At 45.1% G+C, this 15,511-nt stretch overlaps 1 protein-coding gene across 1 annotated transcript in view; it reads right to left on the bottom strand.

The window, feature by feature from the left end:
* Positions 1-15,511, bottom strand: part of ANTXR1 (ANTXR cell adhesion molecule 1) — a 265,145-nt gene that overhangs the window by 72,239 nt on the left and 177,395 nt on the right. Inside the window, exon 14 of the mRNA XM_053588536.1 lies at positions 10,034-10,075. Coding sequence (XP_053444511.1) covers positions 10,034-10,075 — 42 coding nt within the window. The remainder of the gene's footprint in view (positions 1-10,033; positions 10,076-15,511) is intronic.

Raw genomic sequence — 15,511 nt, 5'->3', positions numbered from 1 at the left:
TTAGAATGTATGTTCGCTTTTGTTTGTTGTGCTCACCAGAGTATTCCCAGTTTTCAGAAAAGCACTCCTTTGCATGTGGTAGATGCCCAAGGATTCTCTGTTCAATTTATAAATAAATTAAATGAGGTGACTCAAATAAAGTGGTTAACTCAGTGTCTGCCTTAGTGACAGGAAGTTAGTGTTTATAATATTTTTTAGATGAAGGAAGAAAACAAGAGGAACTTGTAACTTCATGGATGGGAGAGAGGAGGATTAGCAAGTGCTCCTCATCTTGGCATCACAATCATTCCTGTGTGGGGACAGTGTCACTGTTCACAGTCACGGGTGGAGTAGATGAAGTGGCATGATTTCTCTCCTGGGTAGAGAAAGAAAGATGGAAAAGGGATCTGCAAAACAGAGGAATGAGCCAGAGAGGGCATAGTTGCTTGGAATGCTTAAGCCTCCTTCTCTCAGCTTCATTTTGGTGGCATCTGGGGAGTGAAAGAGTCAGAGTGGAGTCCTGAGACATCCGGTTCCACACAGGGCCACCACTGCCTGGAACCAGACCTCTCATGCAGAAGGCAAAGTACAAAGCAAAGGCAAGAGAGATCAGGGGCAGAGGTGACAAAACAACAGTACCATGTTGGCACATTAAGACTCCCTGAGTTAGGTGCAGTGCTTGGGATGGGAATGTTTCTTTTAAAAAACTTTAATATATTTCAAAGGACTGGGTGATCATAGCAGACTAGAGGACTTGCAACATTCTGGCAACTGATGTTAGGTTTCCCTCCACTCCCTTTTAAAAATAGACCTGTCCTTCTTCATTAGGGGTCTGTGCCCCTGAAGGCAGAGTGGATTCTGCTAACCCTGCATTCTCTGTGCACACAGGTGCTCAGTAAACACACACTGAATTCCTGGTAACGCACCACTGAATTCCCTCAGCCTTCAGCGCATCTGTGCCCTTTAATCTCATAACCAGCCAGGGAGGTAGTTTGTGTTATAATCCGTGTTTTAGAGACCAGGAGTAGAGAGTAAAGTCATCCAGCTTGTATGTGGCAGAGCTGGATTTGAACCTGGGCAGCGTCATTCGCAGTTTGCTTGTTTCTCTGTGTTGTCAGGTTCTGGGTTTTATCCCTTAGCACTTAGCTTTGACAGTCATTGTATGGCATGAAATAAAGGCTAATTTTCTGCCTCTCTCTCCTTGTACCTGCTAATTTTGATGACTGATGATCGCAAAGCATGGGAAAATAAAACAACCCCCCCCCAAACAATAAATTACTACAGTTCACACTATTTCACCTTAGTTAATTACAGAACATTTTTTCACCTTATGATGTTAAAGTGAGAAACTTATGTGTCTTCCACATGTCCATATGGTTAAACTTTACCACCGGAGTCTGGGTTGATTCTATATGTCTAAGTGTCTGTGCACACAGATACACAAAATACAGCTCCAAAAAGCTTGGGCACTCCTGGTCCAGGGCAGTTTTCCAAAAGAGATAACAGAAATTCTATCTTCTAAAACTCAACACAGCAGTTCTAAGAATGCAAGAAACCCCAAGAATAAAAGCTGCTTTATTCAACAGGGGACTGAAATGGTCTCATGAGCCTCCTAATTTTTTAAGTGACAGCAGTGCAAACATTAAAGATCATCTAACTGATGGCTTTTCATTACATAGAAGAGGAGCCAGATCCTAAGAAATGAAGTAATGCTGAAGGTGAAGTTCTGGGTTCCTGTTGCCTTGTCCAGTGATTTTTTTCCTGCCCTGATAATTGAAGATAAGGATTTACAATCAGCTTTCTTTAATTTGCAAACTTCTCAAGTGCTAAGGATATAATAAGATGCATGCTGTTGGTCTCCAGCCTTCTCCAGGCTCTCTGGCGCCCACAAGCCCTCCCTCCCATCTCTGGCCTCTCCACCCTGGACCTGCAGCCGCAGCCTGGGGAAGAAGGGCAGTCCTGCCACGGTGCACGCCCAGGCCCCGCCTTCTCACAACAGGAAATGCCTAGACTTAGGAAATCTCCACATGCTCCTGGTCCACCAGGCCTGTCAGTTAGTCCCCTGACCCGAGAGTGCCTGCCAAATTCAGACAACAACAGCAAAAGGCAGCACAAAGGCCCAGGGTTTGACCAAAGGGACAGTCAGAGTTTCCCCTGCAGTTAGCAAGGCTCTGTTTACGCATTCTGGAGACGGGAGGGTTTTGCAATCCCCAGGAAGAAAGAGGAATCTTTGATGTGTCTTTTCATTTGGCCCAAAATGGATTTAGTAAAGTCACATTTCCCAGCTAGCCCACCAAGAAACTCGGCAGCACCTGAGGGTGAATTCCTATATCTGATTAAAGTAGAGGGCTTTTGGGAAGTTCCCCCTCATTGCCCTTCAAGGACATAGCAGGGAGTGGAAAACCACCAGTGTAGAAATCCTCAGTGTGAGAGAGCTCTCTTTCAGCATGCAAACCTTGACGTCCCTTTTTCATTATTGGAGGTCAAGGCTGGATGAGCAAACTGCTTTGTATGAGCAAAGTGGCAGGATTCAGAGCATGTAGAACAGAGTGGGACTGAGCTCCCAGCAAACTGCAGGCCCACCTGAGTTGGCGGCAGCTGGAACCTCCTGGCAGTGGGAATGACAGGATGGTAAGAAGTTACCTGTTATACTTTCAAACCTGCAGTCAAAGTGGCTGTGCAGGTGGCCCTGTGCCAATGGTGCTAGATGGTGTCTAGCAAAACCAAGAAGATGAGATAACGCAGAAGCAGGGAGTGGGAGTCAGTGGTGCCTGGGAGAAACCGCAGGGATTGGGGAGGGATGTTGGCTTCCCATCAGGAGGAAGTTATATTTAAATCTGAAAGGATGTGGTGGCCCCAGACGTCCAGTTGGCTGGCGCTGGAGTCACACAAGTGGTGGCACATTCCTTAGAGGGCAGAGGCCCCCTTTCTGACCTGCTTGTCCTCAGGCAGACCTGGGCGTGCCCCCAGGCACAGTCCTGTTCCAGTGAGGAAGAATCAGCTGTGGAGTATGAAGTCTGTGCACTTACTTTGTTAGCTCATAATTGGACTTGCCGTGTTGTCCTCAGACCCTGAACTTTTCCATCTTTCCCAACATGCCAGGCTTTTGCACAGCTCCATGCTTCAACAGGGCTGCGTGTGCCTGGGAATCCTTCCCTCACTTCTTCTACCTGTCCTTTAAGATGTAGTTCAAATGTAACCTATTCTGCCCCCGATTCTCTGGTTCCACAGAGCATTTGAGCTCCCCTCTGTGTTTCTACAGCTCCTTGTATTGAGCTCTACTCACTCAACAATATTAAATTGCTAGTTATTAAGCAACCAGACAGGTACAAGGGGAGGGGTCTCATACCCCGGGGCTGCCTCACTCCTGTATGGAGACTGCACTGGACAACTCTACAGACTTGATGTGACTAGTGGTCCCTGGAGTTGTGTGCGTGGTGGGCATCCAGGCACAAGTTCTTTAACATTCCTTCCTGTCTGATATCCACTTGCCGGAAGAGCCAGATGGCCAGTTTGACCCAAGGGGCTCTTGACCTCCATGAGGGTATCAATGGGAACTAGTCAGAAAAAAGAGAATGAGCCCAAGGCAATAGTTTTTGATCAGTTTTTGAATTAATTTTAAAATTCACTGAATTGGAGTATATCTTCAACCTGTATGATAAACCCTAGATAATGCCCAACTGAGGCCATGTAGTTGTCTGTTTCTTCATCACTCAAGCAACTGCCATTGAGCCCATACCACTTGCTGGCACTGTGTTATATTTCAACAAAAATCAAGAGACTGCAGCTGTCAACAATATTGTTTACATTTATAGAGGAGTAAATTGTGCGAGGGCAATTACTGGAATTTAAGGACAAAGGCTGTAGAAACTCCCAGGTCTGGAAGGCTCTAGAGTAGAACTGGTTGGACCATCTCATCTGGACCTTAGAGATAAAGCAGGCAGAGCCTTCACAATGTCAGTCTTACAGGTGAACTCCTGGGAGTGAATTGGCAAATCGGAAAAATCCAGCAAGACTTCTGTTCACAAATACAAAGAATTCCAAAGGACTTAAGATTTCATGGTTCGGAGTTGTATTTAACAACGTTACGGCACCACTGTGTCTGTCCATATCCACACAACGATTAAGGATGACATGATGTCGGTCTTGTATTCTTCAATAAAGAATAATGTGTTTATTTTCCTAGTAGCAATGTTCCTTTTTCTTTTTTTCAGGAAAAGTATAGAAGTATATAATATTAAATTCTGGACCTGTTCTAGGACTTCTGTTTAGAGGGACAGGTGTGAGTAAGAGCACGTGTAAGAATGACTATGTAATGTCCACTGGCAAGAAGATGCCTAATAGCAGCTTGGCCTTTCATCCCTCCAGGATGGAGCTTACTCCAGGTGTCTGTGTAAACAGGGCTGGGGGAGGGTCGACCTGCTGCTATTAGGGAGTTCAACTTGTCTGGCCCTAGACAAGTTGTATAGTTTTCTTTCTTTTTTTTAATTAAATCATAGCTGTGTACACTGATATGATCATGGGGCATCATTCACTAGCTTCACAGACCGTTTACCAAGTTTCACATATACCCTTGTAAGATGCACCGCTGGTGTAATCCCACCAATCCCCTTCCTTCTACCCACCTCCCGCCTCCCTCCCCTCCCTTTCTCCCTTCCCCCTATTCTTAGGTTGTAACTGGGTTATAGCTTTCATGTGAAAACACTAAATTAGTTTCATAGTAGGGCTGAGTACATTGGGTACTTTTTCTTCCATTCTTGACATACTTTACTAAGAAGAATATGTTCCAGCTCCATCTATGTAAACATGAAAGAGGTAAAGTCTCCATCTTTCTTTGAGGCTGCATAATATTCTGTGGTGTACATATACCACAATTTATTAATCCATTCATGGATCGATGGGCAGTTGGGCTTTTTCCACGACTTAGCAATTATGAATTGGGCTGCAATAAACATTCTGGTACAAATATCTTTGTCACGATGTGATTTTTGGTCTTCTGGGTATATGCCCAGTAGAGGGATTACAGGATTGAATGGCAGATCTATTTTTAGATCTCTAAGTGTTCTCCATATCTCTTTCCAAAAGGAATGTATTAATTTGCATTCCCACCAGCAGTGCAAAAGTGTTCCCTTTTCTCCACGCCAACATCTCTGGTCTTGGGATTTTGTGATACAGGCTAGTCTCACTGGAGTTAGATGGTATCTCAATGTAGTTTTGATTTGCATTTCTCTGATGATTAAAGATGATGAGCATTTTTATAGCTCAGTTTTCCTATCTAAAAATTTCTTGCCACAGAGAAATTGTTCAGAGCAGTGAGCATAGTAATAAATCTGGAAATAAGCTCATCATTCAAAGCCATGTTCATTGGACGCCCACCCAGTGTCAATGCCTTCAATGCATACCCCTTTCCCTCCATTTGCGCTCTTGCTCTCACACCCATACACACACTAACGCAGACAGACACATTCTAAAGCTTCACAGCAAGACCTGGTGATGTGGGAGCATGAAAGAGAAGACAGGCCAGGAAATGTGAGTCTGAGGAGGATCGCTAGATACCAGGACCGCATGAAGCCACAGAAAATGAGAAGCCACCTTCACATCAATCTGAAAAGGAGCTGCTGCAGGCCCTGTATGAATGCCATCTGGGGCTGGGTGGGTGACAAAGCCACTCGAGAAAGCATGTGATGCTCTTGTGGAGAGCTGGAGGCTTTACTGCTGGTTGCAGGAGCTACATATTCCTCTGGGTCCAGTGAGGAAGGACTGCTTTATGCTTCCCTTTCAGGTGTAAGTTCGAATCCCAGAACCATCACTTAATAACTGTGTGATCTTAAGTGAAATAGTATTTCAATCATTTTATGCCTCAGCTTTAAAAAGGGGATCATGCTAGCTTACATTTGTTCCAGGGATGTTGAGTAATTAAATAAAAATGGCATTGCACCTGGATAATCATAAATTTATCTCTAGTAATTACTACATTATTATTATTGTTATTAATTTTCACAGACTCACATGTAGTGTCTAGCTGGGATCTCGGTCTTTCTCCCCTGTTAAGATTGATTAGGTCATCAACCTTATTAATCTCCAATGACACCCTCTCTTAAGACAGTCCTGTGTGGAATCTCAGACTTGCTATCACAGCATGAAGCAGGCACTCATTCTAGAGTAGCTGAGTGGATATGAATTTTAAATATCTAAAAAGAAAAAAATGAGGGCTACTAACATACCTTTTACCTCGATCCTGACTTTTCCAATGTCCTCAAGTCAAAGCCTACGGCCTTAATTTTCCTGATGCTAAAGAATATAATGTTGTAACATTTGTTGCCCAGGCTGTCAGTTTGGGTAGTTCTTGATTTATTTCTGGCATCATATTAAATTGATTAAGCTGGAGTTTTTCAATGGGAAATGAAGGTAGTGGAGAGGAGCTCTAGGTTCCAGGAAGGGAATGTTTTATTTTTCATCAGCAAATGAAATGTATCACTCTTCTGTCCAGCACAGGGCTGGCTGAGGCAGTGTGATTAAGAAAGAAAACTGCAGGTGCTCACGAGCTGTACCTTTGATAGAGGGAGAGAGGAGACAGGAAGACATGGGAAGTACCTTCTTTGCTCCAGCATGACCCTTCATGTGTAGGTCTGTGTGTCCGAGACACAGTACTGCTTAGCGCTAAGCTGTAACCAACTTCCTATTCTATCATGGGGTTTCCTGCTACATATTCCTCTCAGGGATGTGTGAAGCTGGGAACAGGAGGATCATGGGGGAACTACAGGAATGGGAGGTGGGAGGATACAGTGTGGATTCCTGGCTATAGTTTGTATTCTGATAGTATTGAATGTGACTGAAATTTAGTTTATTGAACCATACTGTTCCAGAGAGGCCATGGTGCCTGCACCAGGCCTCTCTCCTCCGCCTAAGGGAAATTCCTCACACTATGCTCAGGTGGCCTGTCAGGGAGCACATGACTCTTCTCTTTGGCCACATTGGACCCAAGGGCAGCCGGTCTATTGGTTGGCTGTGACCCGTGACTTATGATCTATGGTCTGGAGTGAAAAGATGAACTGGACCAAGTGTACTGCCCTGTTGGGAACAGGAAGATAGAAACTGAGACTGTTTCAGGCTGTCAGCACTGGGGACAGCAGGCGAAATGAAGGCTGGGAATGCCACCAGGTAGAGTCAGGACAGAGGGGCCTGTACTAACCACAGTTAGGAGGGCAGAAGGAGGCCAGTACGAGAAAGCCGAGGGATTAGTTCCAGGAGCAAGGGTGAAAGTGCCAGCAAGGAGGCTGGCATCTGGAGCTGCCTCAGTTTCTTCCCCCACCTCAGTCTACCTGGGATCTTTCTTCCTGGACTAGCTTGAATTGGTCTGATACAAACTCAGATGTGGCCCTAAAATCCATGGACGTTAATTGCATTTACAAGGAAACCATCATATAAGTATTCCATTATTGCGTTCTTCCATAAACTGCCAATTATTTGGAATAACTAAAGACTTAATGAGACATCCTCATTCTGGAGCCATTTGGAGAGGACTCTTCACCCAGGAAATGCCCCCTCTTAGTTGTTAAAACTGAGCTTCCTTGCTTTTGTTGAATTCTTCAAATTTCAAGTAATTTTTCTTTGTACTCTGTACAAGAGTATTGCTGTTGGTTACATGGAATCTTAGAAATTCATGTCTTTTTATATAATAAATGTTCATGTTACCCATTAAAGAAGATCACTGAGAACTCATTATAAAGATTCATAAAGTTGTCTTCAGTCTCGAAGGTTCATTATTTAAAGAGTAGACATGCCTCCCTCTGGATATGATGGTTATAGACCTGATGAAAGTTTGGATAATCAATGCTTAACTTTTTCACATGCACAGCTGAGGGAGTTTGACTTCAGATCGCTATTGAGTGTCAGATGTTGTGGGATTTGAACACAGAGAGCTAGAGTGGAGAAGCTTGTCTAGATTGAGACTATGATTTTTAGGGCATTGTATAAAATGCTTTGCATGGCTTAAATTATCTGTTTCTGTGGGATTTCTTTCTTTCTTCTTCTATTTTTTTTTTTCTGCCAAAACGCATTAGGAAGGAGATTAGGCCTGCCTAACTTACACGGCTAAGGGACCCTCAGGGCCAACACACATGTTCAGGCAATCAGCACATGCTGAAAACTGCCTGATGCTAAAATGCACTATGTTTAAGTTTTATTGTCCAGGTCTCCAGTTTGGGTAGTTTCTTGATTTATTTCTGATATTATATTTAATTGATTAAGCCAGAGGGTTTCAAAGGGAGATGAAGGGGGTGGAGAGAAGCTTTTGATTTTCATCAGCAAATGAATGCACTCATCTGTCCAGCCCCGGTCTGGCCAAGGCAGTGGGACTAAGTAACAAAACTGCCATAGGAGGTACACCTGCGATGGGGTGAGAGCAGTCACAGGCGAGGATGCTCCCTTAACCTAACACAGCACCTGAGACTTCAAGTATCCAGAGGTTGTCATTCTGCATCAGAAACAGGTCTGTTTTCTTCAGAGAAAGTACAACTTCCATGAAACTGGAAAAACTCAACTACTTCTCTTCCTTTTGGGCTTTTTTTTTCTTGGCTCCCAAATTGTGCTTTGGGGTACTTCATTCTACATGTATTTATTGAGCTTGTGCTGTGTGTGGAGTCCTGCTCTAGATCTGGGGTCTGGGGGAAAGCAGACCCCCACAGTCTTCTGCCTACACCCACAAGTGTACTTTGGCCACGGTAGCTGCCACGTCACCTTCTAAAGGCCAATGAAGAGAAAGAACCAGAAGGAAGAGCAACATTTCCTCTAACACAACACAGGGAGGGAGGAGACATTCTTCACCTCGGGGCAAACGAGGTGGCCCCCATCAAAGGGGTCTTTGGGAGTCTAAGAGACAGCTGAACACAGCAGAAACAAAGTCAAACTGCCGTGGTGGCACTGTGGAACTAGCCACGGTACTTTCTCTTGAAGAACGAAGGAAAGGCGTTCGTGGATGTAAAGAGGGTTTTTTTCCTCCCTTTGCTTTGCACAGCTATGTAATTTCCTCCCTTGATTTCTGGGCAGAAAGTTAGCATTCCAATAAGATGTGTTTTAATTGATTGCAGTTATTAAACCCCTTGGCTTACATGCATATGGTTCAGGATATAAAAGCCACATGGAATTTTAAATTTAATCATTATTCTTTCTGTATGTAGAAAACTGGACAAAGGCATTGGAAAGAGGAGGGTGAGGAGGTGGTGCTTGGTTTGCACACAACGAACCTTAGGGATTTCAGACAAGAACTTGAAACTATACCAATATATCTTTTCATTTCACTAAGCATTGGGATCTGTACCCTGGCTTCTATGTTGGTGGGTGTTGCTTCTACCGAGTCAGAAGATTGGGCAAGCCAGTTGCCAGGAACTCCTACCCAGGGATGCTCTTCCTCCCCATCAGCCTTAACACCTCCACTGTATTCTACTCCTGGCCTGCTTACAGGCCAGGACTCCTTACTGGCCAATTATAGCCCAAGATTTCTGCTTTCTTTAGATGATAAAGATTTGGGAGGAAAGCCAGGATATTAGTATATCCATCTCCAGCATATTTTCATTACTGCCTGGCAAATCTCTGGGTAATATTGTTTTCAATTAAAGGAAACTGTAATACTTTGACATCGAGCTGTTCCTAGAACCAATAATTGGAGAACATGGCAAACTGCCTGATGTATACACATAAATCATAAGTTTCTGCAGGGAAACTCTAAAGTATTTGTTGTAGAGGACAAAGCAGTACCTCAAAGATCCAAATAATTGTATTGATAAAAACATTTACCTTTGCAACTCAAATTTTATCTCTGCAGGGAGAAACCCCTCCAAACCCCTTCTGTCTCTGGCTGTCAGGTTAGTTCAGTTCCCGTTCATTCCTTGCCGGGAAAGGGACAAAGACTTCCCTCCCTGCTGCTTCACACCTGCAGCTGGGGGCTTGACTCAGCTCTGCTGTGCAAGGGGTTGAGTGTCAGAGTATCAGGTCAGCCCTTATGCCCCAGGCTGCTACCCCACCCACCTGGCTGTACCCTGCTCTGGTCACTTACCTCACTCTCTTCAGCAGGGGGTGGAGGGACCTCCTTGATAATCTGAAAAGAAGAAAAAGAACAGGTCAGTGAAAAGCTCTGGCTTTCCAAGAGGTCTGGTCTCAGGAGATGACTTGGTTGTGTAGCCATAATTATTATGGTAACAGGTCAAACAAAGCAGGTTTTAAACTGTGCTAGGACATGTCTTTCTGAACCAGTAGCTTGGTTAGTCAGCCTATGACCCAGGCTGAGGGTTCCAATCTCAGTTGTGTCTGTTATAGTTTTGTATAGAGAAAGTAATGTTCTGCAGTAACAGCTCCATCTCTTATGCTGGTAGCTATCCTGCAAATTTATTCACTCACAGGAGGACAGGGAAGAGAACAGCTAGGCAGCAGCCGATAACCCTTCCTTACTCCTGGCCCCAACTTGTGCCCCTTCCCCTTATAAAAGAAAGCTCTTGTAGTTAATTGGACTTAGAGTTTCTTATATAGCAACTTGGCCATTTTTTTTTCTTTTTTACTGTGACTCCACTATATCTTGAGCTTATCATTACAATTTTGGGTCCTCTACAGAGTCTTTTTACTTAGAGTCCTTTTACTGGGACATAGACTGGTACTGGATGGTGGTCTGTTAGGAACTGGGCCACACAATAGGAGGTGAGCAGCAAGCGAGTGAGCAAAGTTTAATCCGTATTTATAGCTGCTCCACATTGCTCGCATCACTGCCTGAGCTCCGGCTCCCATAACATCAGCAGCAGCATTAAGATTCTCATAGCAGTGAGTACCATACTGTAACCTGCACATGGGAGGGATCTAAGTTGTGAGAATTTAATGCTCCTCCTTATCTCCCTCCCCATACTAGAAAAACTGTCCACTCTGAAACCGCTCCCTGGTGCCAAAAGGTTGGGGACTACTTCCTTTGAGGACTTCTGGTAGATACAAAGCTCATTTACATATCTCTTGATGCCTTAGCTTGGTAGATGGGTGCTCGGGCACTGTCTGCAGGATCAGTTCTTTAATCTTCCAGCTGGGAGCTGCCTCGCTGGCATCAAGCACTTCCTTACCTCTCCCTAACAGCACACATCTCTGATTTGATGATTATTCTGGGACCCTGTAAAGGCTCCAATCCCCACGCTGTCACCTACTCTACCATTACATGTGACGTCAGCTCTCTGTGATGAGACAGGCTTCTGATGGCAGGTTCCATTAACCCAGGCAGTTGCTTGAGATTCCAGTCATTGGAAAGTATGGTATTCAATTAATTGAAGAAGCAGAGACAAAGGCCTCCAGGGGTTTCAAACTATCATTTCATCTGCCTCCACTTCCTGGCCGCTGTGGGAAGTCTGGTGAAAGACTCTGGAAAACACGGAGCCATGATTTTGCTCACCCACTCAACCCTGGCTCAGAACTCCTTAAGGAAATCTCCGGGGAGGGCCGTTACTGCCTATGCTGATTTCCCATCCTCCCAGAGGCAGTCAATTACGTCAAAGCAGGAAATGTCTGGAAAATTTAGGGAGGGTCGAGGAGCTGGGGGCCAAGATTTGGAACACATCTTTTCTCCTGGGGGTGTAAGAAGGAGAACAGGATGCTGGGGGAACAGGCAGATGCTGACAAGAGTGCTATGGGCAGTGTGCGCGGCATGGATGGTGGGTGTGAAGAAGCTCGGGTGGAGCTGTGGGCTTTTGTCTTCAAGGTGCTGTGAGTCCATCCCACCTCACAGGGAAGCTACACTCACAGGGAAGCACAGAGTAGCCGTCAAATAGGAACCCCAGACCAGCCTTCTCTTGACTGTCAGGCTTTTTTTTTTTTTTGAGACAGACTCTCATTCTATTCCCCTGGCTAGAGGGCAGTGGTGTCATCATCATAGATTGTCAGGATTTGACAAGTCCCTTAATCTACCTGAACTCCACTGTCCTCATCTATTAGAATGGCAGCAGCGTCAACCTTGCAGAAACTGAGTCCTGATGTTAAACATCTGCTACAGAGTAGGTGCTCAGGAGGTTCTCTCTCCTTTCCCTTCCTTGTTGTCTGTGTGTCTTGCCTTTATTATACCTTTAATATTTGAGATGATGCATGGCGATTTCTAGATGGAGGGGCTAAGAGGCCAGAGCTTCATAAAGTGAGTGAGACAGGAGGCTGGTGTTCTGACAGTGGCCAGGAGGTTCAGGACAGTCAGTGGCAGTGTGTTTGGCCACACATGTGTCAGTACACTATTTGGCCAGGTGCTGACATCAGGTGGCCCACCACTCGGCCCGGCCCATCTGTGGGGCTGCTGTTCAACTTAATTTATTAAATACAATAGAATCTCCCTAGCTGACCACCTCCCTACACTGACCATCTCCCTAAATTGACCTAATTTTCATAGACCAGACATGTAGCACATGTATGTATCAGTAGAGGAGGCCTAACTCCTTATGTTGACCAACTCCATATGTTGACCAGTTTGTTACAGTCCCTTAGGTGGTCAAATTATGGTTCTACTGTATGACATTTACTGAATGTATATTTTATATCCTGGAAGATGCCAGACCCTAAGGGAGACTCAAAAGACAATGCCAAAATCTGTGACTTATTAAAATATTTATCCAAAAGGGACTAATTTATAATTCAGATTCCACATTGATACACTGAAAGTTGGGCACCTGAGCTTTTGGTAAATTGTCACCTTATTGAGATAAACAGGCTAATCTGGCTTCATTGGTTGGGTGTCTGGCTGTGTTTGACAGGAATGAGGAAGAAGTCTCCCCATCGCTTTGACCCCATGCACTGCTGGCCTGTGCCTGGGGGTGGGCAGCAGTTGGCCCACAGGATGCCAGGAGAGGTTACTAAACTCTGATCCAGATAGGTGAAGCTTGAAGTCACCTCATTCCAAGGTGAGATTGGATGGGCTGTCTGAGAGTGGGCCAATTGCTCTTGCCTAGACCAGCACATGGGCCACCCAAAGGAGTGAGTGCTCTGAGCATAGAGACATGCTGGCCCTGTCAGCACCCCTCACCCACAAAAGAGCCAGACCCCATGCTGCCTGGAAGAGCAGTTTGGGCAAAAGCCTACATCACTTTCAAGCCTGCAGCACTATGGCAGCAATGCTGCCCAAAGTGTGAGCTTCAAAATACAAATCTCAATGTACTCTAAGACCCCACACCCAACAAATGGCTTTCTGGGGCTGATGGGATAAAATGCAAACTGCCCCCACCCCACCAGGCCTCGTGCTGTGGCCTCTCCACCTTCCTACTTCTTCTCTCTCCTTCACTTTCCATGTTCAGTCTCCCAGTGCCTTCCTGTCCTTCCTCGGGCTCTGCTGCTTCTCCCGTGCAGCGTCTTCAGCCCATATGCCACCTACCCTCCCCACGCTCAGGCCACACCCCTGCATGCTCCCTGGTTAGCACCTCCTCATGGAACAGACCGCCAGAAAAGGCACCTCCCTGGACCCTCACGGGGCAGCCACATCCTCACTGTGGGCTCTCACAGTGCCTGTGTTTTTCATAGCACTTTTAATCATAATTGAAAAAGATAAATTGTATATTTTTTTGTTTCCAACTAGCACCACCAGAAAGTATTTCTAACTAGTATGCAAGCTGGAATCAGCCACCAAGGTCAGGTGTGGTTTGGCTCCATTCCCTTCTCTGCAGGTCAGGGGAGGTTTCTCTTGGTTGTGGGTGGGCTCTTCAGCTCCTTCGTTAAGAGGGACAAAGAGGACAGATAAGGTTGGAGAGATCCTTAATAAAATATTTAAAAGGAATGCTCCTTACCAAACATCTTTATAAGCATGACACGGAAGGACTGCACGGCAGTGCAGGGGGTAAATCTGAGGACATTTTTTCATAATTCCTCTCAGGAGGCCAGCACTGCTGCCCCTCATCACCATCTTTAGGTTACTTTGTAGGGGCAGGAAGTGACCATTTGCCTCTTTGGACAGCTATTTAGAGTCCCTTTTGCACTAACTGTTGGAATAAATAAGTAAAGGGGATAAGAAATATGAGATGGAACATGAAACTAATGGACACTATTGGTGTTTCCACCTAAGAATTTCTTCAAACTGTCGGTTGTGAGCTGGGAGATGTGAGTGATTTCAATTCTGATGTTTTATCTGTCTCTTTCAGCCCAACATGAGGTGGGGCCAAAGATTACTGCATGGGTAAAGGAAAGAAAGTCACCCAAGACCAGGTAGAACCTCATCAAATTGAAATGTAATTGGCAACTCCTCACCAAGTCAAAAGAAATTCAAGAGTTTACCTGCACCTTAATGACAGACAATCTGTAGAAATACATGTTAGCATGGTATGGATGGAGTAGAAAGACCTCATGTGCCCAGGGCCTGTTTGACACCTGGGAAATCTAATTATTCTGGTTTTACAAGTTCAGTTCACCCATTTGAGTCTCTGCAAAGCTCTCTTTTACAAGTTATTTTATCAATTGTTAAGGTGAAATAAAGCACCTGGTAAATTTAATTTGCTCCCCCTCCCCCAGAAGCATTGAAGTTTTGTCTCTTATGTGTAGGTCTTGATCCTTGCCACTTTGTTGGCCCTTGCTAAGTCTGCTGTTATAGTCTTAAGCAATGGAACACAGATCGCTATCTACCCAAGTTTAAGGCAGGCACCTCCTGCCTTAAGTTTAAGCCAGCCACACTCGCACACCAGGCACTGCACTTAAAGTCATGTGTCGGGTCCACACGCTGCACTTGGACTCCAGGGCTGGCAATCCCCATGGTCCTCTGTTTTGTCTCTATCACCTTGTGGAGAAGTCCTCCAGCACAACTTCATACCCTCCTTCGTCCTTCCTGTCTCTTCACGCTAGGACAGGAGGTGGCTATAGGCTAAGTTGTACAAGCTCATGCTAGACAGGTGCTCGTCTTGTAGCATGAGACGAGGGACAAACAGGGAACACTCTTTCTGGGTCCCTTATTTTAAATTACACTTAGTGTCTCAGTGCCCTCCAGTATGAGCCAGATGCAGAACGCCTCCTGCAAGTCCTCTGTGACAAAGGAAATTCCTTACACACAGGCAACTCTGCTGTCTAGACGAAGTTCAGAGAGCAGCTGAAGATAACTACTCTATCAACAACATTAGGCACTTATCTTCTCATTGTAATTACCTCAGTGGTTTCAAGCTTTATGGCGTATCAGAATTACCCAGAGGGCTTCTTAAAACATAGATTTCTGGGCTGCACCTGTGAGTTTCTCATTCATAGGTCTGGGATTTGGGCCACTACATTCCTAACATGTTCCCAAATGATGCTTTCTTGCCCTGCTGGTATGTGGACCACACTTTGAAAACCATGAATTAGTTCATTTCTAACAACACTACACCCTGATTAGATTTGAGAGGGTATATTTTGCTCTAATAGGGTTGATTAGAAACAGGACCCTTGAAAGTGATTCACTCAAAAAATGATTGCGTCTCTGCTCTACTGTCAGGAATGCTGGGGTCTCCATTGCTCCTGATATCTTGCGTGGAGGAAGACACAGAGCTGTTTCTGTAGGAAACTCAGCTGTGCGTGCAGG

Source organism: Nycticebus coucang, chromosome 4 (genome assembly GCF_027406575.1).
Source record: "Nycticebus coucang isolate mNycCou1 chromosome 4, mNycCou1.pri, whole genome shotgun sequence".
NCBI lineage: Eukaryota > Metazoa > Chordata > Mammalia > Primates > Lorisidae > Nycticebus > Nycticebus coucang.
The sequence above is the reverse complement of the archived record's forward strand: the minus strand, read 5'-3'. Positions and strand labels throughout refer to the sequence as shown.